The 27,976-nt window shown below is 47.4% G+C and overlaps 2 protein-coding genes across 3 annotated transcripts in view; one reads left to right on the top strand and one right to left on the bottom strand.

Moving 5' to 3' along the window:
• LOC147114494 (uncharacterized) overlaps positions 1 to 15,530 on the top strand; it is a 74,517-nt gene extending 58,987 nt beyond the window's left edge. Inside the window, exon 7 of the mRNA XM_085992203.1 lies at positions 14,243 to 15,530. Within this exon, the coding sequence (XP_085848329.1) occupies positions 14,243 to 14,580 (338 nt within the window). The 3' untranslated portion in view covers positions 14,581 to 15,530. The remainder of the gene's footprint in view (positions 1 to 14,242) is intronic.
• The window catches only part of asic1c (acid-sensing (proton-gated) ion channel 1c), a 537,225-nt gene that overhangs the window by 157,487 nt on the left and 351,762 nt on the right, over positions 1 to 27,976 (bottom strand). The gene's annotated exons all lie outside the window — the stretch shown is intronic.

Genomic DNA, 27,976 nt, shown 5'->3' with positions numbered 1-27,976 from the left:
TATGAACTAAATGGTACAATTTTAACGGGGATGCAGGGACAGAGAGACCCGGGACTGTCTGTACACAAATCTTTAAAGGTGGCAGAGCAAGTTGAGATGGCTGATTAAAAAATCAGATTGGATCTTTGGCTTTTTAAATAGAGAAATAGATTAAAAAAGCAAGGATGTTCGGCTAAACCTTTATAAAACACTGGTTAGACCCCAGCTGGAGTATTGTGTCCAATTCGAAGAACCACACTTTAGGAAGGATGTCAGGGCCTTGGAGAGGGTGCAGAGGAGATTTACTAGAATGGTTCCAGGGATGAGGGACTTCAGTTATGTGGAGAGACTGGAGTAGCTAGGGTTGTTCTCCTTAGAGCAGAGAAGGTGAAGAGGAGATTTAATGGAGGTCTTCAAAACCATGAAGGGTTTTGATGGAGTAAATAATGGGAAACCGTTTCCACTGGCGGGAGGGTCGGTAACCAGAGGAGACAGATTTAAGGTGATTGGCAAAAGAACCAGAGGGGACACGAGGAAACTTTTTTTTTACGCAGCGAGTTGTGGTGATCTGGAATGCGCTGCCTGAAAGGGCGGTGGAAGCAGATTCAATAGTAACTTTCAAAGGATAAACACTGGAAGGGATAAAAATTGCAGGGCTGTGGGGAAAGAGCAGGGGAGTGGATAACTCAACCGAAGATCCAGCACAGGTACGATGGGCCGAAATGCCTCTTCCTGTGCTGTATCGTTCTATATAGGAAGAGGGATGAGGTCCTGCAGCAAGAATTTAGGGAGCTAGGTAGCAGATTAAAGAGCAGGACCTCAAAGGTTGCAATCTCTGGATTACTCCCGGTGCCACGTGCTAGTGAGTATAGGAATAGGAGGATAGAGCAGATGAATGCGTGGCTAAAGAGTTGGTGCAGGAGGGAGGGCTTTAGTTTCCTGGATCACTGGGCCTGCTTCTGGGGAAGGTGGGACTTGTACAAGTCGGACGGGTTGCACCTGAACCAGAACGGGACAAATATCCTTGCGGGGAGGTTTGCTAGCACTGTTCGGGGGTGTTTAAACTAAAATGGCAGGGGGTTGGGAACCTGAGCAGGGAGACAGAGGAAAGGGAAACAGGGATAAAAGCAAAAGATAGGAAGGAGAAAAACAAAAGTGGCGGTCAGAGAAATCAACGGTTTAAATCAAACGTGGCCACAGTAAATAATAATTCTAATAGGTCTAAGAGCGTTAAAAAAACAAGCCTGAAGGCTTTGTGTCTTAATGCGAGGAGCATTTGTAATAAGGTGGACGAATTGGCTGCGCAAATAGAGGTAAACGAATATGATTTGGTTGGGATTACGGAAACGTGGCTTAAGGATGGCCAAGACTGGGAACTCAACATCCAGGGGTATTCGATATTCAGGAAAGATAGGCAAAAAGGAAAGGGAGGTGGGGTAGCATTACTGGTTAAAGAAGGGATTAATACAATTGTAATGAAGGATATTAGCTCTGATGATGTGGAATCTGTATGGGTAGAATTGAGAAATACTAAGGGGAAAAAAAATTAGTGGGAGTGGTATATAGACCTCCCAACAGTAAGGCGGAGGTTGGGGATGGCATTAAAAGGGAAATTAAAGAAGCGTGCAATAAGGGCACAGCAGTCATCATGGGTGACTTTAATCTACATATAGATTGGGCTAACCAAATTAGTAACAATACTGTGGAGGAGGAATTCCTGGAGTGTTTACGGGATGGTTTCCTGGACCAATATGTCGAGGAACCAACCAGAGATCAGGCCATCTTAGACTGGGTATTATGTAACGAGAAAGGATTAATTAGCAGTCTTGTTGTACGAGGCCCCTTGGGTCGGAGCGATCATAATATGATCGAATTCTTCATCTTAATGGAGAATGAAGTAGTTGACTCAGAGACTAGGGTCCTCAATTTAAATAAAGGAAACTACGATGATCTGAGGAGCGAGTTGGGTAGGATTGATTGGGGAATGGCACTCAAAGGGTTGACGGTGGATAGGCAAGGCAAACATTCAAAGACCGAATGGATGAGCTACAGAATTTGTTCATCCCAGTTTGGCATAAAAATAAAACAAAAACGGTGACTCAACCGTGGCTAACAAGGGAAATTAGGGATAGCATAAGATCCAAGGAGAGGACATATAAATTGGCCAGAAAAAGCAATAATCCTGAGGATTGGGAGCAGTTTAGGATTCAACAAAGGAGGACAAAGGGATTAATTAAGAAAGGGAAAATAGAATATGAGAGTAAGCTTGCAGGGAACATAAAAACTGACTGTAAAAGCTTTTATAGATATGTGAAGAGAAAAAGATTGGTGAAGTCAAGCGTAGGTCCCTTGCAGTCAGAATCAGGGGAATTTATAATGGGAAACAAAGAAATGGCAGACCAACTAAATTCATACTTTGGTTCTGTCTTCACAAAGGAGGACACAAATAACCTCCCAGAGATGCCGGGGAACATAGGGTTTGATGAAAGGGTGGAACTGAAAAAAATCAGTATTTGTACGGAAATGGTGTTAGGAAAATTGATGGGACTGAAGGCCGATAAATCCCCAGGGCCTGATAATCTACATCCCAGGGTACTTAAGGAAGTGGCCCTAGAAATAGTAGATGCATTGCTGGTCATCTTCCAGAACTCGATAGACTCTGGAACAGTACCCATGGATTGGAGGGTAGCTAATGTTACCCCACTATTCAAAAAAGGTGGTAGAGAAAAAGCGGGGAATTACAGACCGGTAAGCCTGACATCGGTAGTGGGGAAAATGCTGGAGTCTATTATAAAAGATGTAATAGCAGAGCACTTGGAAAGCAGTGACAGGATCGGACAAAGTCAACATGGATTTACAAAAGGTAAATCGTGCTTGACTAATCTACTGGAATTTTTTGAGGATGTAACTGGTAAAATAGATAAGGGAGAACCAGTGGATGTGGTGTATTTGGACTTTCAGAAGGCTTTTGATAAGGTCCCACATAAGAGATTAGCGTGAAAAATTAATGCACATGGGATTGGGGGCAAGGTATTGACTTGGATAGAGAACTGGTTGGCGGACAGAAAGCAAAGAGTTGGAATAAACGGGTCGTTTTTCGAGCGGCAGGCAGTGACTAGTGGGGTACCGCAAGGATCGGTCCTAGGACCCCAGCTGTTCACAATATATATTAATGATCTGGACGAGGAAATTGGATGTAATACCTACAAATTTGCAGACGACACAAAGCTGGGTGGGAGGGTAAGCTGTGAGGAGGATGTCGTGAAACTCCAGTACGATTTGGACAGGTTGGGTGATTGGGCAGAAACATGGCAAATGCACTATAATGTGGATAAATGTGAGGTTATCCACTTTGGTGGCAAAAACAGGAAGGCAGATTATTATTTGAATGGCAATAGATTGGGAGAAGGGGAAGTGCAAAGAGACCTGGGTGTTCTTGTGCACCAGTCGCTGAAGGTAAGCATGCAGGTGCAGCAGGCGGTTAAGAAGGCATATGGTATGTTGGCCTTCGTAGCAAGAGGGTTCGAGTACAAGAACAAGGATGTCTTGCTGCAGTTGTACAGGGCCTTGGTGAGAGCACACCTTGAGTATTGTGTGCAGTTTTGGTCGCCTTACCTGAGGAAGGACGTTCTTGCCATGGAGGGAGTGCAGTGAAGATTCACCAGGCTGATACCTGGGATGGCAGGAATGACATATGAGGAGAGATTGTGTCGATTGGGCTTAGACTCACTGGAGTTTAGAAGATTGAGAGGGGATCTCATCGAAACCTATAAAATTCTGTCAGGCCTGGACAGACTAGATGCAGGAAGGATGTTCCCGATGGTCGGGGAGTCCAGAACCAGGGGTCATAGTCTAAGGATAAGGGGTAAGCCATTTAGGACTGAAATGAGGAGGAATTTCTTCACCCAGAGAGTGGTGAACCTGTGGAATTCTCTGCCACAGAGGGCGGTGGAGGCCAGTTCATTAAATATATTCAAGAAAGCGTTGGATATATTTCTTGAGGCTAAAGGGATATGGGGAGAAGGCAGGGACAGGGTACTGAATTTGAATGATCAGCCATGATCTCATTGAATGGCAGAGCAGGCTCGAAGGGCCGAATGGCCTACTCCTGCTCCTATCTTCTATGTTTCTTTATTCTATACACTGCCCCATCAAACCCTCCCAGGGCAGGTACAGCACGGGTTAGATACAGAGTAAAGCTCCCTCTACACTGTGCCATCAAACACTCACAGGGCAGGTACAGCACGGGTTAGATACAGAGTAAAGCTCCCTCTACACTGTCCCATCAAACACTCCCAGGACAGGTACAGCACGGGTTAGATAGAGTAAAGCTCCCTCTACACTGCCCCATCAAACACTCCCAGGGCAGGTACAGCACGGGTTAGATACAGAGTAAAGCTCCCTCTACACTGTCCCATCAAACACTCCCAGGACAGGTACAGCACGGATTAGAGGTGAGAGGATAAAGAGCGGACCTGAATTAAAGCAGCGGCAGCGCGAGGCTCCGATTCAGAAACATTGGTTGGTGAGTAATACAGCTGTTTTTTGCTCTCTAAGTCAGGGAAGGTGGTTAAATTAAGAGCTGAGAAACTGTAACTTGCTAGTAATTACTAAATTACTAACTTAAACTAAATAAAATAATCAAACTATAAACCTAAAATATCGATTGAATAAAATCTTTATGTAATTAATTAGTAAGTAAAACAAGGTTAGAGATGGCAGGGCAGGTGGTGTGTCGTAACTACAGCATGCGGCAGTCTGGAGAGCATCATGATCCCGAGCAACCTCCTCTGCAGTGAGTGTCTGCAACTCGAGGAACTTTGGCTCAGAATTGTTGAGCTGGAGTTCGAGCTGCAGACATTGCGATGCATCAGGGAGGGGGAGTGTTACCTGGACACTTTGTTCCAGGAGGCAGTCACACCCCTTAGGTTAAGTAGTTCTTTAGACTTCGTCAGTGGTCAGGGATAGGAGGGTGTGACCGTGAGTCAGGAAGGTTTGGGGACCCAGAATATAGTGATGCAAGAGCCTCAGCCCTGGACCTTGTCCAACAGGTACGAGGTACTTGCTGCCTGTATGGATGAGAACAAGAACTGCAGGGAGGATGCGCAAACTGACCACAGCACCGTGGTACAGGGGGCCATCCAAGTGGGGGTGGGGGGGGGAGAAGGAAGGAATGTGGTAGTAGTAGGGGACAGTATAGTCAGGGGGATAAATACTTGACATGAATCAGTCATTCATGAAAGAAAGACTTATGAAATAATACTGAGCGGCCTACGGGTGGCGCTGTCCAGGGAGAGCATAAATACTCGGGCCCAGCTTGCACAGGACATTCTTAACAGGAACTAGTGAAGGACACAACCAGACCTCCATGTTGTAAAACAGTTGACTAAAGCTTTGTTTTAACGCTTAGACCAAGTGCCTAGTAGTTTTCTTACGTCAATACTGTTCTCTGCAGCCGCGAAAGAGAGTCCCAAAGGCTGTGTTGCTTGCCCGGTGCCAGGGTTAAGAATATCACCTCGCGGCCGGAGAAGAACTTGGAGGGAGAGGATCCAGTTGTCGTGGTCCATGTAGGAACCAACGACATAGGTAGAACTAAGAATGAGGTTCTGCTGTGGGAGTTTGAGGAGCTAGGGTCTAAATTAATAAGCAGAATCACAAGGGTAATAATCTCTGGATTACTACCTGAGCCACGCACAAATTGGCATTGGGTCAAGCAGATCAGAGAGTTAAATGCGTGACTCAGAGAGTGGTGTGGGAAAAAGCGGTTTCAATTCATGGGGCACTGGCACCAGTACTGGGGAAAGAGGGAGCTGTTCCGTGGGGACGGGCTCCACTTAAACCGGGCTGGGACCAGTGTCCTGGCGAATCGAATAACTAGGGCTGTAGATGGGGCTTTAAACTAAAAAAGGGTGGGGGAGGGGTCACATCTGTTCCGGGGGGGGGGGGGGGGGGAGAGAGAAGTCCGGGGGGGGGGGGGGGAAGAGAGAAGTCCGGGGGGGGGGGGGAAGAGAGAAGTCCGGGGGGGGGGGGGGAAGAGAGAAGTCCGGGGGGGGGGGGGGAAGAGAGAAGTCCGGGGGGGGGGGGGGGGAAGAGAGAAGTCCGGGGGGGGGGGGGGGGGAAGAGAGAAGTCCGGGGGGGGGGGAAGAGAGAAGTCTGGGGGGGGGGGGGGAAGAGAGAAGTCCGGGGGGGGGGGGAAGAGAGAAGTCCGGGGGGGGGGGGGAAGAGAGAAGTCCGGGGGGGGGTGGGGGGGGAGAGAGAAGTCCGGGGGGGGGGGGGGGGAACAGAGAAGTCCGGGGGGGGGGGGGGGGAAGAGAGAAGTCCGGGGGGGGGGGGGAAGAGAGAAGTCCGGGGGGGGGGGGGGAAGAGAGAAGTCCGGGGGGGGGGGGGGAAGAGAGAAGTCCGGGGGGGGGGGGGAAGAGAGAAGTCCGGGGGGGGGGGGGAAGAGAGAAGTCCGGGGGGGGGGGGGAGAGAGAAGTCCGGGGGGGGGGGGGAGGAAAGAGAGAAGTCCGTGGGGGGGGGGAGGAAAGAGAGAAGTCCGTGGGGGGGGGAGGAAAGAGAGAAGTCCGTGGGGGTGGGGGGGAGGAAAGAGAGAAGTCCGGGGAGGGAGCTGCGGGCAGGCGGCCGGAGGGAAAGCGGCCGGCCGCCGCGGGGCCTTTAATGCGCCGGCGCTAACTGCAGTAAGACACCTCTGACAAAACGCTGGTTGCGGCTGCCACGGGCGAGGCAGCCGCAACTCAATTTCGGAGTTCGGGCGGGTTACCGTGGCAACCGGGACGCTGCGCACACCGATGACGTCATCGGTGCCGGCGCAGCGCTACCGGAGCAACGCCGATTTAGGGCCCCAGGGAATTTCACTACTGGCCATAACTCCGGCGCAAGGCCCTCTAGCGCCTCAAATGAGGCACTAAGGCTACTGAATTTTCAGCCGAGAGAGTTTAACGGTAGCAGTGCAGCAGAGAATAAGGTCAAAGCAGGGAATAATGGTAAAAAATTTAAATTAAAGACTCTTTATCTGAATATACATGAAGCATTCGTAACAAGATAGATGAACTAGTGGCACAAATAGAGATAAATGGGTTTGATCTAATAGCCATTACAGAGACATGGTTGCAAGGTCATAGAGTCATAGAGTTTTACAGCACAGAAAGAGGCCCTTCGGCCCATCGTGTCTGCGCCGCCCATCCATCCCTGTCCAGTCTAATCCCATTTTCCAGCATTTGGTCCATAGCCTTGTATGCAATGGCATTTCAAGTGCTCATCCAAATGCTTCTTGAATGTTGTGAGGGTTCCTGCCTCTACCACCCTTTCAGGCAGTGAGTTCCAGCTTCCAACCACCCTCTGGGTGAAAAAGTTCCTCCTCAAATCCCCCCTAAATCTCCTGCCCCTTACCCTGAATCTGTGCCCCCTTGTTATTGACCCCCCTACTAAGGGGAAAAGTTCCTCTTTATCTACCCTATCTATGCCCCTCATCATTTTGTACACCTCAATCAGGTCCCCCCTCAGCCTCCTTTGCTCCAAGGAAAACAACCCCAGCCTGTAGAGTCTCTCTTCATAGCTAAGGCGCTCCATCCCAGGTAACATCCTGGTGAATCTTCTCTGCACCCTCTCCAGAGCAATCACATCCTTCCTATAGTGAGGCGACCAGAACTGCACACAGTACTCCAGCTGTGGCCTCACCAGCGTTTTGTACAGCTCCATCATAACCTCCCTACTCTTATATTCTATGCCTCTGCTAATGAAGGCAAGTATCCCATATGCCTTTTTAACCACCTTATCTACCTGCTCCGCTGCCTTCAGGGATCTATGTACATGTACACCAAGGTCCCTCTGACCCTCTGTACTTCCTAGGGCCCTACCACCCATTGTGTATTCCCTTGCCTTATTTGACCGTCCAAAATGCATCACCTCGCATTTTTCCGGGTTAAATTCCATTTGCCACTTTTCCGCCCATCTGACCAACCCGTTAATATCGTCCTGTAGCCTGAGACTTTCCTCCTCGCAATTTACCACCCCACCAATTTTCGTGTCATCCGCGAACTTACTGATCATACCCTTTACATTCTCATCCAAATCGTTAATGTAGATCACAAACAGCAAGGGACCCAGCACCGATCCCTGAGGTACCCCACTGGACACAGGCTTCCAGTCACAAAAGCAACCTTCGACCATCACCCTCTGCCTCCTGCCACTCAGCCAGTTTAGGATCCAACGCGCCAAGGCCCCCTGGATCCCATGGGCTCTTACCTTCTTGACCAGTCTCCTATGCGGGACTTTGTCAAAAGCTTTACTGAAGTCCATGTAAACCACATCCACAGCATTTCCCTCATCTACACAGCTAGTCACCCCCTCGAAAAATTCAATCAGATTGGTCAGACATGATTTACCCTTGACAAAGCCATGCTGACTATCCCCGATTAATCCTTGCCTCTCCAAGTGGAGACTAATTCTGTCCCTCAGAATTTTTTCCAATAATTTCCCTACCACAGATGTTAGGCTCACTGGCCTGTAATTCCCTGGTTTATCCCTGCTACCCTTCTTGAATAATGGTACTACGTTAGCTGTTCTCCAGTCCTCTGGTACATCCCCTGTGGCCAGAGAGGTTCTGAAAATTTGTGTCAGAGCCCCCGCAATCTCCTCCCTTGCCTCACACAACAGCCTGGGATACATCTCGTCCGGGCCTGGGGATTTATCCACTTTTTGGCCTGCTAAAACCGCTAGTACCTCCTCCCTCTCGATGCTAATATGTTCAAGTATGTCACAGTCCCCTTGCCCGATTTCTATGCCTACATCATCTTTCTCCACAGTGAACACGGAGGCAAAAAATTCATTTAAAACCCCACCTACTTCTTCTGGCTCTACACACAGCTTGCCACTTTGGTCCCTAATGGGCCCTACCCTTTCCCTGGTTATCCTCTTGCCCTTAATATACTTATAAAACATCTTAGGATTTTCCTTTATCTTGCTCGCCAGTGTTATTTCATGGCCCCTCCTCGCCCTCCTAATTTCCTTTTTAAGTATGCCCCTGCACCTCTTATACTCCTCTAGGGCTTCCACCGTCTTTTGTCTTTTGTAACTGCCAAAAGCCCCCCTTTTTTTCCTAATGCATTTTTGTATGTCCTTTGTCATCCAAGGTTCCCTTTGCTTGTTTGTCCCACCCTTGACCCTTACAGGAACATGTTGGTGTTGTACTCTCTCTATTTCCCTTCTGAAAGCCTCCCACTGTTTTGATGTGGATTTTCCTATAAGTAGCTGCTCCCAGTCCACTTTGGCCAGATCCTGTCTTATCTTATTAAAATCTGCCTTCCCCCAATTTAGAACCCTTATTTCCGGGCCGTCTTTGTCTTTTTCCATGACCACCTTAAATCTCACCGAATTGTGGTCACTGTCGCCAAAATGCTCTCCTACAGACACGTCCACCACCTGCCCGTCTCCATTCCCTAGAATTAGGTCCAGCACCGCTCCCTCTCTTGTAGGACCTTCTACATGTTGGCTCAAAAAGCTTTCCTGAATGCACTTTAAGAATTTTTCACCCTCCAAGCCTTTCACACTCTGACTATCCCAATTTATATTGGGGAAGTTGAAATCCCCCACTATTATTACCCTATTATTTTCGCACTTCTCTGAGATTTGCCTGCATATCTGTTCCTCTATCTCCCCCTGGCTGTTTGGGGGCCTATAGTACACTCCCAGCAAGGTGCTTGCCCCCTTTTTGTTTTTAAGTTCTACCCATATGGCCTCATTAGAGGAACCCGCTAATATATCATCCCTCCTTACAGCAGTAATAGACTCCTTAATTAATATTGCAACACCCCCTCCCCTTTTACCCCCCCCTCTGTCTCGCCTGAAGATTCTATACCCCGGAATATTCAGCTGCCAGTCCTGACCCTCCCTCAACCATGTCTCCGTGATAGCCACAATATCGTACTCCCATGTGTTCATCAACAACTTCAGTTCATCCACCTTATTTGCAAGACTCCTTGCATTAAAATAAATGCATTCCAGCCCTGCCATATTCCCTTTTGCCTTCACATCTTTGCTCTGCCTTCCCTGCTGACTTGTTTTTTCCTCCGTATTTGGCTGTACCTCACCCCCTACTATAGCTGCACTCTGTATCCCATCCCCCTGCCGAGTTAGTTTAAACCCCCCCCAGCAGTGCTAGCAAACCTCCCCGCAAGGATATTGGTTCCCCTCTGGTTCAGGTGTAAACCGTCCGACTTGTACAAGTCCCACCTGCCCCAGAAGCAGTCCCAGTGATCCAGGAAACTAAAGCCCTCCCTCCTGCACCATCCCTTCAGCCACGCATTCATCTGTTCTATCCTCCTATTCTTATACTCACTAGCACGTGGCACCGGGAGTAATCCAGAGATTACAACCTTTGAGGTCCTGCTCCTTAACCCTGCCCCTAGCTCCCTAAATTCTTGCTGCAGGACCTCATCCCTCTTTTTACCTATGTCGTTGGTACCAATGTGGACCACGACCTCCGGCTGTTCACCCTCCCCCTCCAGAATGCCCTGCAGCCGCTCAGTGACATCCTTGACCCTGGCACCAGGGAGGCAACAAACCATCCTGGATTCACGTCTACGGCCACAGAAACGCCTATCCGTTCCCCTTACTATAGAATCCCCTACCACTATTGCTCTCCCACTCTTTTCCCTCCCCTCCTGGGCAGCAGGAGCGCCCCCAGTGCCAGGAAGCTGGCTGCTGCTGCCTACCCCTGGTGGGTCATCCCCCCCAACAGTATCCAAAATGGTATACCTGTTTGAGAGGGGAATGGCCACAGGGGTTTTCTGCATTACCTGCCTACTTCTATTGCTCCGCCTGATGGTCACCCCTTTCCTTTCTTCCTGTGTAGCCCTTCCCTGCGGTGTGACCAACTCACTAAACGTGCTATCCACCAACTTCTCAGCCTCGTGAATGCTCCACAACCCATCCACCCGCAGCTCCAGCTCCTCAACGCGGTCTGTTAAAAGCTGCAGATGGATGCATTTCCTGCACACGTAGTCATCAGGGGCAGTGCCCCTGAATTCCCACATAGAGCAGGCGGAGCACATCACGGGGCTGGGCTCTCCTGGCATGACTTACCCCTTATTTAATTTAGATTAATTTACTATCACCAATTAAGGATATCTCTAAGGCGCTTGTGTAGTCTACCAACAGTACCTGCTACACCAGAAAAGACCCTAGTAACTATAAACTACACAGAGTTAAAGTTTAAAAAAGAGAAATACTCACCAACCAATCACTTACCTGCTCCCTGGTGACGTCACACTCTAATTACTTTTTACCTCTCTCCCCGCTGTTGATTTGGTATGCCTCGGTGCTCGCGGGCTTTTAAGGTGGCCAAGGTTGGGAACTAAATGTTCCAGGGTACTTGATGTTTCGAAAAGACAGGCAGAATGGAAAAGGAGGGGGAGTAGCTCTGATAATAAAGGATGACATAAGGACAGTAGCGAGAAAGGATCTCGGCTCGGAAGATCGGGAAGTAGAATCAATCTGGGTGTTGATAAGGAATAACAAGGGGCAGAAAACACTGGTAGGAGTAGTATATAGGTCCCCTAACAGTAGCTGTACCGTTGGACAGAATATTAATCAAGAAATAGTAGGAGCATGCAACAAAGGTAATGCAATAATCTTGGGGACTTTAATCTTCATATAAACTGGACAAATCAAATTGGCAAAGGTAGTCTGGAGGGCGAGTTCATGGAATGCATTCAAGACAGTTTCCTAGAACAATACGTCATGGAACCAACCAGGGAACAGGCTATTTTAGACCTTGTATTGTGTAATGAGACAGGGTTAATTATTAATCTCATAGTAAAGGATCCTCTGGGGCAGAGTGATCATAATATGATAGAATTTCACGTTCATTTTGAGAGTGACTTGCCTAAGTCCGAAACTAGAGTCTTAAACTTAAATAAAGCCAATTACAGAGGTATGAGGGGTGAGTTGGTTAAGGTAGATTGGAAAAATAGATTAAAAGGTATGGCGGTAGATAAGCAGTGGCTAGCATTTAAAGAAATATTTCATAATTCTTAACAAAAATTGATTCCATTGAGAAACAAAAACTCTACGGGAAAAGTGATCCAACCATGGCTAACTGAAGAAGTTAAGGATAGCATTAGATTAAAAGAAGAAGCTTATAATATTGCAAAGAATAATAGTAAGCCTGAGGATTGGGAGAGTTTCAGAAACCAGCAAAGTTTGACCAAAAAATTGATTAAAAGGGAAAAATAGACTATGAGAGAAAACTAGCAAGAAATATAAAAGCAGATTGTAAGAGTTTCTACAAGTATGTAAAAAGGAAGAGAGTAGCAAAAGTAAACATTGGTCCCTTAGAGGCTGAGACAGGAGAAATTATTATGGGGAATAAGGAAATGGCAGAAATGTTAAATAAATATTTGGTATCTGTCTTCAGAGTAGAAGACACAAAAAGCATACCGAAAATGGTGGGGACCCAAGGGTCTAATGAGGGTGAGGAACTTAATGTAATTAATATAAGTAGAGAAAAAGTACTAGAGAAACTAATGGGACTAAAAGCCGACAAATCCCCTGGACCTGACGGCCTACATCCTCGGGTTCTAAAAGAGGTGGCTGAAGAGATAGTGGATGCATTGGTTGTGATCTTCCAAAATTCCCTAGATTCTAGAACGGTCCCAGCGGATTGGAAGGTCACAAATGTAACACCGCTATTCAAGAAAGGAGGGAGAGAAAAAACAGGGAACTACAGGCCAGTTAGCCTGACATCAGTCGTCGGGAAAATGCTGGAATCCATTGTTAAGGAAGTGGTATCAGGGCACTTAGAAAATCATAACATGATTAGGCAGAGTCAACATGGTTTTATGAAAGGGAAATCGTGTTTGACAAATTTATTACAGTTTTTTGAGGATGTAACTAGCAGGGTAGATAAAGGGGAACCAGTGGATGTAGTATATTTGGATTTCTAAAAGGCATTCGATAAGGTGCCACATAAAAGATTATTACACAAGATTAGGGCTCACGGGGTTGGGGGTAATATAGTAGCATGGGTAGAGGATTGGTTAACGGACAGAAAACAGAGAGTAGGGATAAACGGATCTTTTTCAGGTTGGCAGGCTGTAACTAGTGGGGTGCCGCAAGGATCAGTGTTGGGGCCTCAGCTATTCACAATCTATATTAATGACCTAGATGAAGGGACCGAGTGTAATGTATCCAAGTTTGCTGACGATACAAAGCTAGGTGGGACAGTAAACTGTGAGGAGAACACAGAGAGAGAGTCTGCAAAGGGATATAGATAGACTAAGTGAGTGGGCAGTAAGGTGTCAGATGGAGTATAATGTAGGGAAATGTGAGGTTATTCACTTTGGTAGGAAGAATAGAAAAACAGAATATTTTTAAATGGTGAGAAACTTTCAAATGTTGGTGCTCAGAGAGATTTGGGTGTCCTTGTGCAAGAAACACAAAGTTAGCATGCAGGTACAGCAAGCAATAAGGAAGGCAAATGGCATGTTGGCCTTTATTGCAAGGGGGTTGGAGTATAAGAGTAAGGAAGTCTTGCTCCAATTGTACAGGGCCTTGGTGAGACCACACCTGGAGTACTGGGCACAGTTTTGGTCTCCTTATCTAAGGAAGGATATACTTGCCTTGGAGGCGGTGCAACGAAGGTTCACTAGATTGATTCCTGGGATGAAAGGACTGTCCTATGATGAGAGATTGAGTAGAATGGGCCGATACTCTCCGGAGTTTAGAAGAATGAGAGGTGATCTCATTGAAACATAACAAGATTCTGAGGGGGATTGACAGGGTAGATGCTGAGAGGTTGTTTCCCCTGGCTGGAGAGTCTAGAACTAGGGGGCAGAGTCTCAGGATAAGGGGTCGGCCGTTTAAGACCAAGATGAGGAGGAATTTCTTCACTCAGAGGGTTGTGAACCTTTGGAATTCTCTGCCCCAGAGGGCTGTGCATGCTGTGTCTTTGAGTCTATTCAAGGCTGAGATCGATAGATTTTTGGACTCTAGGGGAATCAAGGGATATGGAGATCGGGCGGAAAAGTGGAGTTGAGGTTGATGATCAGCCATGATCTTATTGAATGGCGGAGCAGGCTCGAGGGGCCATATGGCCGACCGCTGCTCTTATTTCTTATACAGAGTAAAGCTCCCTCTACACTGCCCCAGAGTGTGTAAGGACAGTGCTGACTACTGCACTGTGATTTGTGACTTGTGTTTGAGATGGTTGCCGCACCTGCTGTTTGACTGTGGTTTGTTTGACTGTGGTTTGTTTGGTGTACAGCGCCCAGTATGCAGTACAGTCGGAGCCTGGCTTGCCTGACCCCTGAGCTTGCTGAACACCTGCTCCTGCACATGATCAACGAGCGTCTGCTGCGACCCAAGGCCTTCGAGCTCTTCTTCGGATGCCAGATTCAGAAGCTTGTCCTCAACTGCTACCCGTACGCCACCAACGAGCTCCTGCGGCAGCTCCGAGCCTTCCCGTCCCTCAAACACCTCAGCCTCACGTCCTGCTCCCTCATCACAGGTACCGCTACAACTCTGCATTCCACTTCTTCTCCATCTCCCTCCCTCTTCCCCCCACTGCTCTGCCTCCACATCCCCTTCCCCATTCCATCGTAACTTTTGCTTCACTCGTTCTCGGGATGTGGGCGTCGTTGGCAAGGCCGGCATTTATTGCCCATCCCCCCCGAGGAGGTGGTGGCGGGCCTTCTCCTTGAAGCAGGTTTGATGTAACTGAGTGTCTTGCTGGGCCACTTCAGAGGGCAGTTAAGAGTCAACCGTGTTGGTGTGGGACTGGAGTCACATAAGAACATAAGACGTAGGAGCAGGAGTCGGTCATTTGGCCCCTCGAGCCTGCTCCGCCATTCAATAAGATCATGGCTGATCTGATCTTGGCCTCAACTCCACTTCCCCGCCCACTCCCCGTTACCCTCGACTCCCTTATCGTTCAAAATTCTGTCTATCTCCACCTTAAATATGTTCAATGACCCAGCCTCCACAGCTCTCTGGGGAAGAGAATTCCAAAGATTCACGACCCTCTGAGAGAAGAAATTCCTCCTCATTTCCGATTTAAAAGAGTTTCCCCTTATTCTGAAACTATGCCCCCTAGTTCTAGATTCCCTGACAAGGGGAAATATTCTCTCAGCATCTACCCTGTCAAGCCCCTTCAGAATCTTATATGTTTCAATAAGATCCCCTCTCATTCTTCTAAACTCCAATGAGTATAGGCCCAGCCTGCTCAACCTTTCGTCATAAGACAACCCCTTCATCTCCGGAATCAACCTCGTGAACCTTCTCTGAACTGCCTCCAATGCAAGTATATCCTTCCTTAAATAAAGAGACCAAAACTGTTCGCTATACTCCAGGTGTGCTCTCACCAATGCCCTGTACAGTTGTAACAGGACTTCCCTGCTTTTATACTTCATTCCCTTTGCAATAAAGGCCAACACTCCATTTGCCTTCCTAATTACTTGCTGTACCTGCATGCTAACCTTTTGTGATTCATGTACAAGGACCCCCAGATCCCTCTCTACCTCAGCATTTTGTAATCTCTCCCCATTTAAATAATAATTTGCTTTTTTATTTTTCCTACCAAAGTGGATAACCTCGCATTTTCCCACATTATACTGTATCTGCCAGATTTTTGCCCACTCACTTAGCTTATCTATATCCCTTTGGAGATTCTTTGCGTCCTCCACACAATTTGCTTTCCCACCTATCTTTGTATCATCAGCAAATTTGGCTACATTACACTCGGTCCCTTCATCCAAGTCATTAATATAGATTGTAAATAGTTGGGGCCCCAGCACTGATCCCTGTGGCACCCCACTAGTTATAGTTTGCCAACCTGAAAATGACCCATTTATCCCGACTCTCTGTTTTCTGTTAGTTAGCCAATCCTCTATCCATGCTAATATATTACCCCCAACACCGTGAGCTCTTATCTTTTATGTGGCATCTTATCGAATGCTTTCTGGAAATCCAAATACATGACATCTACTGGTTCCCCTTTATCCACCCTGCTCGTTACATCCTCAAAGAACTCCAGCAAATTTGTCAAACATGATTTCCCTTTCATAAAACCATGCCGACTCTGCTTGACTATATGATGATTTTCTAAATGTCCTGCTATCACTTCCTTAATGATGGACTCCAGCATTTTCCCAATGACAGATGTTAGGCTAACTGGTCTATAGTTTCCTGCTTTCCGTCTCCCTCCTTTCTTAAATAGGGGCGTTACATTTGCGGTTTTCCAGTCCGCTGGGACCTCTCCAGAATCCAGGGAATTTTGGTAGATTACAACCAATGCACCCACTATCTCTGCAGCCACCTCTTTTAAGACTGTAGGATGCAGGCCATCGGGTCCAGGGGACTTGTCCACCTTTAGTCCCATTAGTTTACCGAGTACTTTCTCTCTAGTGAAAGTGAATGTTTTAAGTTTCCCCCCCCCACCCCAATAGCCCCTTGATTATCCATTATTGGGATGCTTTTAGTGTCTTCTACCGTGAAGACTGATACAAAATATTTGTTAAAAGTCTCCGCCATTTCCCTGTAGGCCAGACCGGGTCAGGACGGCAGGTTTACTTCCCTACAGGACGTCAGCGAACCAGTTTTTACAACAATCCGTTCGCTTCATGGTCACTTTTACTGACACCAGATTTTTATTTCCCAGATTTTGTTAAACTGAATTCAAATTCTCAAACTGCCCATGGTGGGATTTGATCTCGCCTTCTCTGGATTATTAGTCCAGGCGGTGTTGCCTCGAACGTTTCCTTGTCCTGGCGCTGCCAGTTTTTCCAGTGCGCGTTACCGTGAAACTTTTTGCGCACGATTGGTAATTCAGACCGTGTGAGCAGCTTGCGTGCTGCCTTCAAGATGGCCACAAGCCCACGCACGCAGCTCAGAGGGAGCATTCAGTGCAGGCCCCTGGATTATTAACACTACACGACACGAGCGAACCCCCAGCTATTACCCTGCACCTGCAGTGGAGGCAGTGAGACCAGGCGCCCCGTCCAGTGCTCGGTCCGTGCTGAATTGGCCGTCCGCAGTCGGAGTGGCTTCAAACCCTGGCTTAGGGAGGGGAGAATCAGCCTGGGTCACTCCTGCCAATCACTATCCAGTGATTGAGGCCTGCTGGAACTTAGGAACATAAGAAATAGGAGCAGGAGTCGGCCATTCGATAAGGTCATGGCTGATCTTCGACCTCGACTCCACTTTCCTGCCTGATCCCCTTATCCCCTCGTTCCCTTGGTATCTGAAAATCTATCACACACTCCCAGGGCAGGTACAGCACGGGTTAGATACAGAATAAAGCTCCCTCTGCACTGTCCCATCAAACACTCCCAGGGCAGGTACAGCACGGGTTAGATACAGAGTAAAGCTCCCTCTACACTGTCCCATCAAACACTCCCAGGGCAGGTACAGCACGGGTTAGATACAGAGTAAAGCTCCCTCTACACTGTCCCATCAAACACTCCCAGGGCAGGAACAGCACGGGTTAGATACAGAGTAAAGCTCCCTCTTCACTGTCCCATCAAACACTCCCAGGGCAGGTACAGCACGGGTGAGATACAGAGTAAAGCTCCCTCTACACTGTCCCATCAAACACTCCCAGGGCAGGTACAGCACGGGTTAGATACAGAGTAAGGCTCCCTCTACACTGTCCCATCAAACCCTCCCAGGGCAGGTACAGCACGGGTTAGATCCAGAGTAAAGCTCCCTCTACACTGTCCCATCAAACACTCCCTGGGCAGGTACAGCACGGGTTAGATACAGAGTAAAGCTCCCTCTACACTGTCCCATCAAATCCTCCCAGGGCAGGTACAGCACGGGTTAGATACAGGGTAAAGCTCCCTCTACACTGTCCCATCAAACACTCCCAAGGCAGGTACAGCACGGGTTAGATACAGATTAAAGCTCCCTCTACAATGTCTCCATCAAACACTCCCAGGGCAGGTACAGCACGGGTTAGATACAGAGTAAATCGTTCTCGACACTGTCAAACTAACATGTGGTACTGCAGATCTTTAAAGCCCTGTCCAGAGAGATCAGGTTCTGCTGCAGTCTTAACCCTGGTTCTCTTGCTGAGGAAGTCCCTGCAGTGGTCGGGGATTGCCAAACTGAGGAACACTTCTGCAGCTCGCTCCTGTCACCTAGCCACAGGCAGAAGTACTAAAGCTTCCTGGGCTTGCTGGACTCTGCATTACCAGCTACTGTACATCAGGTTAAAGATTACAACCAGCGATAACGGACAATGTGTGAGGAACTCTGGTTCTGTGCTCTCCCACTGGTTCCTATTGTGATGCTGAGTATTACAAACAGTCAGACTCCCTGATTGGTGCACTCAACTAGCCCGTCACAGCTGGGGCCGTGGATTGTGGGGGGTTGGGGGTGGGGTGCGGAGAGAGGGGGGCTACAATCGGCAGCACGCCCCCAGTCGCAGGAGGGGTCTGTGGTATCCAGTAACCTCCGCTCCAAAGTGAGGGGTCGGGCGAGGACAGCAACAGGCTCGGCTGTGATGCCTTCGGCTGTCGCATAGCTCACCAACAGACATCAAGTGAAAGGTAGGCGCGTGCGGCAGGAACCGGAGGTGAACTGTCGGGACCCATGGAACTGTACACCAGCAGGAAACGGCACTTTAGGGTCGGGGAAGGAAGAAGCCAGAAAGACTTGCAATTTCTCCAGCGCCTTTCACGACCTCGGGACGTCCCAAAGCGCTTCACAGCCAGTGAAGCACTTTTAAAACTTAGTCACTGTTGTAATGTAGGAAACGCAGCAGCCAAACTGCACACAGCAAGCTCCCACAAACAGCAATGTGATAATGACCCAATTTTAGGTGTTAGTTGAGGGATAAATATTGGCCCAGGACACTGGGCAGAACTCCCCATCTCTTCTTCCAATAGTGCCTTGGGATCTTTTACATCCACCTCAGTTTAAAGTATTGTCTGAAAGACGGCACCTCCGACAGTGCAGCACTCCCTCAGTACTGCACTGGGAGTGTCAGCCTAGATTATGGGCTCAAGTCTCTGCAGTGGGACTTGAACCCACGACCTTCTGACTCAGAGGCGAGAGTGACCGCCCTTGACATCAAGGCAGCATTTGACCGAGTGTGGCATCAAGGAGCCCTAGTAAAACTGAAGTCAATGGGAATCGGGGGGAGGAGGGGGGGAAACGCTCCACTGTCTGGAGTCATACCCAGCACAAAGGAAGATGTTTGTGGTGGTTGACGGTCAATCACCACAGCCCCAGGACATCGCTGCAGGAGTTCCTCAGGACAGTGTCCTAGGCCCAACCATCTTCAGCTGCTTCATCAATGCCCTTCCCTCCATCATAAGGTCAGAAATGGGGATGTTCGCTGATGACGGCACAGTGTTCAGCGCCATTCACAACTCTTCAGATAATGAAGCAGTCCATGCCCGCTTGCAGCAAGACCTGGACGACAATCAGGCTTGGGCTGATACGTGGCAGGTAACATTCGCACCACAGAAGAGTCAGGCAATGACTATCTCCAACAAGCGAGAGTCTAACCACTACCCCTTGACATTCAACGGCATTACCATCACCGAATCCCCCACCATCAACATCCTGGGGGTCACCATTGACCAGGAACTTAACTGGACCAGCCACATAAATACTGTGGCTACAAGAGCAGGTCAGAGGCTGGGTATTCTGTCGTGAGTGTCTCACCTCCTGACTCCCCAAAGCCATTCCACCATCTACAAGGCACAAGTCAGGAGTGTGATGCAATACTCTCCACTTGCCTGGATGAGTGCAGCTCCAACAACACTCAAGAAGCTCGATACCATCCAGGACAAAGCAGCCCGCTTGATTGGCACGCCATCCACCACCTTAAACATTCACTCCCTCCACCACCGGCGCACCGTGGCTGCAGTGTGTACCATCTACAAGATGCACTGCAGCAAATTGCCAAGGCTTCTTCGGCAGCACCTCCCAAACCCGTGACCTCTTCCACCTAGAAGGACAAGGGCAGCAGGCACATGGGAACACCACCACCTCCAAGTTCCCCTCCAAGTCACACACCATCCTGACTTGGAAATATATCGGCCGATCCTTCATTGTCGCTGGGTCAAAATCCTGGAACTCCCTCCCTAACAGCACTCTGGGAGCACCTTCACCACACGGACTGCAGCGGTTCAAGAAGGCGGCTCACCACCACCTTCTCGAGGGCGATTAGGGATGGGCAATAAATGCCGGCCTTGCCAACGACGCCCACATCCCAGGAACCAATAAAAAAGAGTGCTACTCACTGAGCCACAGACATACTTTTGCCAGTTTAACACTTGTGCGCTGCCTCTCGCACGTTCTCTCTCACACTCTCACTCATTGTCTCTCACTCACTCTGTTTCCCCCTCCCCCTCCCCCTCCCCCTCCCCCTCCCCCTCTCCCCCTCCCCCTCTCCCTCTCCCTCTCCCTCTCCCTCCCCCTCTCCCTCTCCCTCCCCCTCTCCCTCCCCCTCTCCCTCCCCCTCTCCCTCCCCCTCTCCCTCTCCCTCCCCCTCTCCCTCCCCCTCCCCCTCCCCCTCTCCCTCCCCCTCTCTCCTCCCCCCCTCTCCCTCCCCCCCTCTCCCTCCCCCCCTCTCCCTCCCCCCCTCTCCCTCCCCCCCTCTCCCTCCCTCCCCCCCCTCCCTCTCCCCCCCCCCTCTCTCCCCCCTCTTTCCCCCCCCTCCCCCTCTCAATACAATACAATACAATACAAATCGCTTTATTGGCATGATAAGGTACATCTTATGTTGCCAAAGCATCAAAATACATTTATGGTTGAACACATAAACGCGGTTCCATTCATACAGTGTATAAACAGGTATATCCCTGAGTTTATAAATATACATTCGCCTTGTTTATATATACTCTTGTCTTAGTTTACTGGTTGTCCCTCTGTTCATGGCAAGCTGTAACATAGTGTGCCGCCAGTGTTACACAGCTTCTCTCCTCCCCCAGTAGGAATGGGAGTTTTTGGTTGTCAGTCAGATTTCTGAATTCAGGGCATATTTGTGAGAATTTTTGGTAGAAATTCTCTCTGATGCCCTGATATTTTCCACAGGCTGTGAGGAAGTGCATCTCTGTCTCAACTACTCCCTGACTGCAGTGAGAGCATATCCTGTCTTCTCTTGGCAGCCTGGTCTGCCTGTGTCTGCCTTTTTCGATCGCTAGGCTATGTTCGCTAAGTCTGTACCTTGTCAAGGTTCTTCTCAGTTTGTTATCCTTTACCATGGTCAGGTAATCAGCTATGTTGTATTGTCTGTTTAGGGCCAAGTAGCAATTGAGTTTGCTTTGGGTTTTTGTTGTTTCTGCCCAATATGACAGATATTTTTCCTTTTGCTTAGCGACGATTGTGTTGGGTCGAATTCTTTGTGTTACCCTGTCACTGTCCTGGGACTGGTTATTGTTAGTATTGTTATTAGTTACTTTATTGAGTCCCAGGACTAGTTGACTGAGGGTATTCTTCTTTATGGTCAGCTCTTGGCATTTCAGGGCGTCGTAGTGATAGCATTGGGGGTTGCTCATTTGTAGGTGATTCCAAAATTTGGTGGCTCTTTTTTGGATAGTGATTATTAATGGGTATTGGCCTAGTTCCGCAATGCATGCGTTGTTTACTGTTTTCCTTTGAGTCCGGAGGATACTTTTACAGAATTCCGCATGTAGGATCTCAATTGGGTGTTTGTCCCATTTTGCAAAATCTTGTTGTGTTAGTGGTCCCCAGACCTCACTGCCATAGAGTGCAATTGGTTCAATTACTGATTTGAAAATTTTGAGCCAAATGCTAATTGGGATTTCTATTTGGATTGATTTTTTGATGGCATAGAAAGCCCTCCTTGCTTTCTCTTTCAGTTCATTCACAGCCAGTTTGAAGTTTCCCGTAGAACTGATTTTTAAGCCCAAGTATGTGTAGTGAGTGGTTTGTTCAATTTTGGTTGTTCCTACTGTGAAATTTATTGTGGGTCCATGTTGTTTGGATCTTTGCTCTCCCTCTCCCCCCTCCGCCCCCCCCCCCCCCCTCTCAATTCACAATTCAAATCGCTTTATTGGCATGATAAGTTACATCTTATGTTGCCAAAGCATCAAAATACATTTATGGTTTAGCACATAAACGCAGTTCTATTCATACAGTGTATAAACAGGTATATCCCTGAGTGTATAAATATACATTCGCATTGTTTATATATATTCTTTTCTTAGTTTACTGGTTGTCCCTCTGTTCATGGCAAGCTGTAACATAGTGTGCCGCCAGTGTTACACAGCTTCTCTCCTCTCCCAGTAGGAATGGGAGTTTTTGGTTGTCATTCAGATTTCTGAAATCAGGGCATATTTGTGAGAATTTTTGGTAGAAATTCTCCCTGATGCCCTGATATTTTCCACAAGCTGTGAGGAAGTGCATCTCTGTCTCCACCACTCCCTGACTGCAGTGAGAGCATATCCTGTCCTCTCTTGGCAGCCTGGTCTGCCTGTGTCTGCCTTTTTCGATCGCTAGGCTATGTTCGCTAAGTCTGTACCTTGTCAAGGTTCTTCTCAGTTTGTTATCCTTTACCATGGTCAGGTAATCAGCTATGTTGTATTGTCTGTTTAGGGCCAAGTAGCAATTGAGTTTGCTTTGGGTTTTTGTTGTTTCTGCCCAATATGTCAGATATTTTTCCTTTTGCTTAGCGACGATTGTGTTGGGTCGAATTCTTTGTGTTACCCTGTCACTGTCCTGGGGCTGGTTATTGTTAGTATTGTTAGTAGTTACTTCACTGAGTCCCCCTCTCCCTCCCTCTCCCTCTCTCTCCCCTCTCCCCTCTCCCCTCCCCCCCCTCCTCTCAATAATACAATACAATACAAATCGCTTTATTGGCATGATAAGGTACATCTTATGTTGCCAAAGCATCAAAATACATTTATGGTTGAACACATAAACGCGGTTCCATTCATACAGTGAATCTACTTAGGAATCAGGTGAAAGAGCTGCAGGAAAAAGAAGAGAGCCATAGAGGAGAGATAACACCATTAGACCAGCAACCAGACGCTAGAGATAAGACAAGACAGAGCCGGACGGAACGGCTGCACTCCCACACGGAACAAAAGCAACAGACACACAATACAAGGGGTGCCACACAGACCGACCAGCATACTGATTCGCAATCTTCCCCCACCACCGTGGAACCACAAGCGGGCCGCTCACAAGAGGTACGCAGACACCCCAGCCCAGCACACACACTATGAGTCCAAGCGAAAGCCACCAGACAGTAAACACAAACAAGGCTGACGTCGTAATACTCATAGACTCAAATGGGAAATTTCTATGGGAGAAAAAGCTATTCCCTAGAAGTAAAGTAGAAAAGATCTGGTGCCCAACAACAAACAGAGCCATGGGATGGCTGACCAAAGCCAGATTAGGCTCCCCCCAACACATAATAATACACACGGGCACAAATGACCTAAAGACCCAACAGAAAGAAGTAGCAACATCGCTCAGAGCAATGATTAGGAAAGCAAGCAGTACATTTCCAAACACTAGAATCACTGTTTCCACAATATTGCCGAGAACAGACTTCAACAACAACACAATTCATGAGATAAATGCCAGCATAGCAAGAGACTGCGAATCAAACCACAACGTACACCTGGCCCAACACCCCACCCTCGATGAGGAATGTCTTTACGACCACGTCCACATCCAAAGGCAAAGAATATCGATCTTTGCTAAAGCCCTGAAGGACGTCGCTTTTAACCGGGTCCATACCCAGACTCCAAGAGGACCCCCCCCCCGACCACCAGAGATCAGCGGGGTACATATCAGGAACACTACAAGGACCACCAACACACCAACCGAGACCAGAGAGGATCCCCATGCAAAACAACAATATCAGACCTGCACCACTCCTGTCCCACAGGGGAATAGGACTGCTCCCAGCCAGACAGAGGGAGAGATGCACAGGACGTACGCAATACCTCAGACAGAAACAATCCATTAAGAGACAATAAGCAGATGTGCAGCAGCATCTACTTCCGCCTTATGGATCAAGGACTAATTAATAGAAAGAACTGTAACCAAATTGTATTAACTTTTGTAGACAACTGATGTGATCTTTTTTTCCCCACACTTAGACACGACAAACACGTACCACTCTTTAACCTATCATAGTAAAAGATCAAACTTAACATGAAATCCTTATATATTTCGACCTGGAATATCCAAGGTCTACGCTCTTCACTGCGAGAAGTGAAAAGTAGGACCCCAGAGTTCATAGATGAAACTAAAGACCTAGATATTATCATTTTACAGGAAACTTGGTATAAAGGAAAAGGACACACTGGCTGTCCCCAAGGGTACACTGAGCTGGTGGTCCCCTCCAATAAATTACCAAGTGTAACCCAAGGCAGAGACTCCGGAGGCATACTGATCTGGTTTAAAACAGAACTTAAGAATTACATCAAATTTATAAAAAAGGGCGAAAACCATATGTGGCTCAAACTTGAGAGGGAGATTATCTCAAACACCCAAGATGTTTACATTTGCGCACTTTATATCCCTCCAATCGATTCCCCGTACTTTAAAGAGGACACCTTCTCCAACATGGAGGGGGAAATTATCCAATACCAGGCCCAGGGGAACGTGTTGATCTGTGGGGACCTCAATTCAAGAACGGGCGAAGAACCAGACTTCACCAATAATCAGGGAAACAATTACGTTTTCGGGAATAACCACTTTGACATCCCTTCCCTTCCATACAGGCATAACTGCGACAAGCAGTCAAATACCAACGGAAAACAGCTACTACAGCTCTGTCGAAACCTGGGTCTGTACATTGTCAATGGTAGGTTCATAGGAGACCTCCTAGGTAGATCGACCTATTGCTCACCTCTTGGCTGCAGCACAGTAGACTATATGATTACAGACTTAGACCCATCCTCTTTCAGAGCATTCACAGTCAAACCACAAACAACACTGTCAGATCACAGTCAAATTACTATGTTCCTCAAAAAGACAGAAACAAACAACATAGAAACACAACCCAGTAAACTATACAACACCAAAAAATTGTACAGATGGGCCAAAAACGACACGGAAAAATACCAGAAAACAATTAGCAATGCATCAACTCAAGCTCTCTTAGACACCTTTCTGGATAACATATACACTCACAATAAAGAAGGCGTAAACCGGCAGTTAGTAAACTAAACAATATTTTTGATAATTTGGCAACAAATGCAAACTTGAAAGCTCGCAAGAACAAACCCAAAACAAAAAACTATGAAAAATGGTTTGACCGAGATTGCCATAACATGAGGAAAAAACTTAGAAAAATATCAAACCAAAAACACAGACATCCAGAAAACGAGGAACTACGCCTTACTTATTGTCAGACACTAACACAATACAGAAACACACTCAGAACCAAAAAAGAGCAATATATTAAGAATACACTCAGCTCCATGGAGGAATCCATTGATTCCAATTGTTTCTGGGAAAACTTGAAAACACTACACAAAAAACAACACGACGATTTGGCCATTCAAAATGGGGACACATGGGTAAACCACTTGAAAAATTATACCAGAAAAACACACTAAGACCAGAGCAACACCAAATACGCAAAAAACTGGAAAAGCTAGAAATGGCCATAAAAGATAACCAAAACCCGCTGGACGCCATAATAACAGAAAAAGAACTTCTTGAAAAACTCAAGGACCTGCGACCAGGAAAAGCCTGCGGGACAGACGGCATACTAAACGAGATGATTAAACACACAGACAACAAAATGAAACTGGCTATCCTAAAACTCTTCATCTTGGTTCTGAGTGTCGGTTATTTCCCTGATATCTGGAACAAAGGACTCATAACGCCCATATACAAAAGTGGGGACAAAATCGACCCAAACAACTATCGAGGCATCTGTGTAAACAGTAACCTGGGGAAGGTATTCTGTAGCATCATAAACAAAAGACATAAACTTCCTTGAGGAGCACAATGTCTTGAGTAAAAGCCAAATTGGATTCCTGCCAAACTATAGAACATCCGATCATATCTTCACCCTACAGACCCTAATTGACAAACACGTTCACCATAACAAAAGCAAAATCTACGCATGCTTTGTAGATTTCCAGAAGGCTTTCGACTCCATCTGGCATGACGGTTTATTCCTGAAACTTATCGAAAGTGGGGTAGGAGGGAAAACATATGATGTCATTAAATCAATGTATACAAACAACAAATGTGCAGTTAAAATTGGAGACAAACAAACAAAATACTTCCCACAGGGGCGGGGGGTGACGCAGGGCTCGCCAATCTCACCGACACTCTTTAATATTTACATAAATGGATTGGCAAAACTACTTGAACAATCTACAGCACCCAGCCTCACCCTATATGAATCCAAGGTTAAATTCCTCCTCTATGCAGACGACCTGGTTCTGCTGTCACCTACTAAAGAGGGGCTACAGCAAAACCTGGACCTGCTGGAGTCGTACTGCCAGACTTGGGCCCTGACAATAAATCCCCAAAAAACCAAAGTCCTTGTGTTCCAGCAAAGATCCAAACATCAGGGACCCAAAATAAATTTCACAGTAGGAACAACCAAAATTGAACAAACCACTAACTACACATACTTGGGCTTAAAAATCAGTTCTACGGGAAACTTCAAACTGGCTGTGAATGAACTGAAAGAGAAAGCAAGAAGGGCTTTCTATGCCATCAAAAAATCAATCCAAATAGAAATCCCAATTAGCATTTGGCTCAAAATTTTCAAATCAGTAATTGAACCAATTGCACTCTATGGCAGTGAGGTATGGGGACCGCTAACTCAACAAGAATTTGCAAAATGGGACAAACACCCAATTGAGATCCTACATGCAGAATTCTGTAAAAGTATCCTCCGGACTCAAAGGAAAACAGTAAACAATGCATGCAGGGCGGAACTAGGCCAATATCCATTAATAATCACTATCCAAAAAAGAGCCACCAAATTTTGGAATCACCTACAAATGAGCAATCCCCAATGCTATCACTACGACGCCCTGAAATGCCAAGAGCTGACCATAAAGAAGAATACCCTCAGTCAACTAGTCCTGGGACTCAGTGAAGTAACTACTAACAATACTAACAATAACCAGCCCCAGGACAGTGACAGGGTAACACAAAGAATTCGACCCAACACAATCGTCGCTAAGCAAAAGGAAAAATATCTGACATATTGGGCAGAAACAACAAAAACCCAAAGCAAACTCAATTGCTACTTGGCCCTAAACAGACAATACAACATAGCTGATTACCTGACCATGGTAAAGGATAACAAACTGAGAAGAACCTTGACAAGGTACAGACTTAGCGAACATAGCCTAGCGATCGAAAAAGGCAGACACAGGCAGACCAGGCTGCCAAGAGAGGACAGGATATGCTCTCACTGCAGTCAGGGAGTGGTGGAGACAGAGATGCACTTCCTCACAGCTTGTGGAAAATATCAGGGCATCAGGGAGAATTTCTACCAAAAATTCTCACAAATATGCCCTGATTTCAGAAATCTGAATGACAACCAAAAACTCCCATTCCTACTGGGAGAGGAGAGAAGCTGTGTAACACTGGCGGCACACTATGTTACAGCTTGCCATGAACAGAGGGACAACCAGTAAACTAAGAAAAGAATATATATAAACAATGCGAATGTATATTTATACACTCAGGGATATACCTGTTTATACACTGTATGAATAGAACTGCGTTTATGTGCTAAACCATAAATGTATTTTGATGCTTTGGCAACATAAGATGTAACTTATCATGCCAATAAAGCGATTTGAATTGTGAATTGTATAAACAGGTATAGCCCTGACCCCCTCTCCCCCCCCTCTCTTCCCCCCCCCTCTCCCCTCCCCCCCCGCTCTCTCCCCTCCCCTCCCTCTCTCTCTCTCCCCCCCTCTCTCCCCCCCCCCTCTCTCCCCCCCCCCTCTCTCCCCCCCCCTCTCTCCCCCCCTCTCTCCCCCCTCTCTCCCCCCCTCTCTCCCCCCCTCTCTCCCCCCCCTCT

This window comes from Somniosus microcephalus, chromosome 7, assembly GCF_052327205.1.
Source record: "Somniosus microcephalus isolate GS21.2 chromosome 7, FLI_Smic_1.0, whole genome shotgun sequence".
In the NCBI taxonomy this organism is placed as follows: domain Eukaryota; kingdom Metazoa; phylum Chordata; class Chondrichthyes; order Squaliformes; family Somniosidae; genus Somniosus; species Somniosus microcephalus.
Note: the sequence above shows the minus strand (reverse complement) of the source record. Positions and strands in the feature narration are given on the sequence as shown.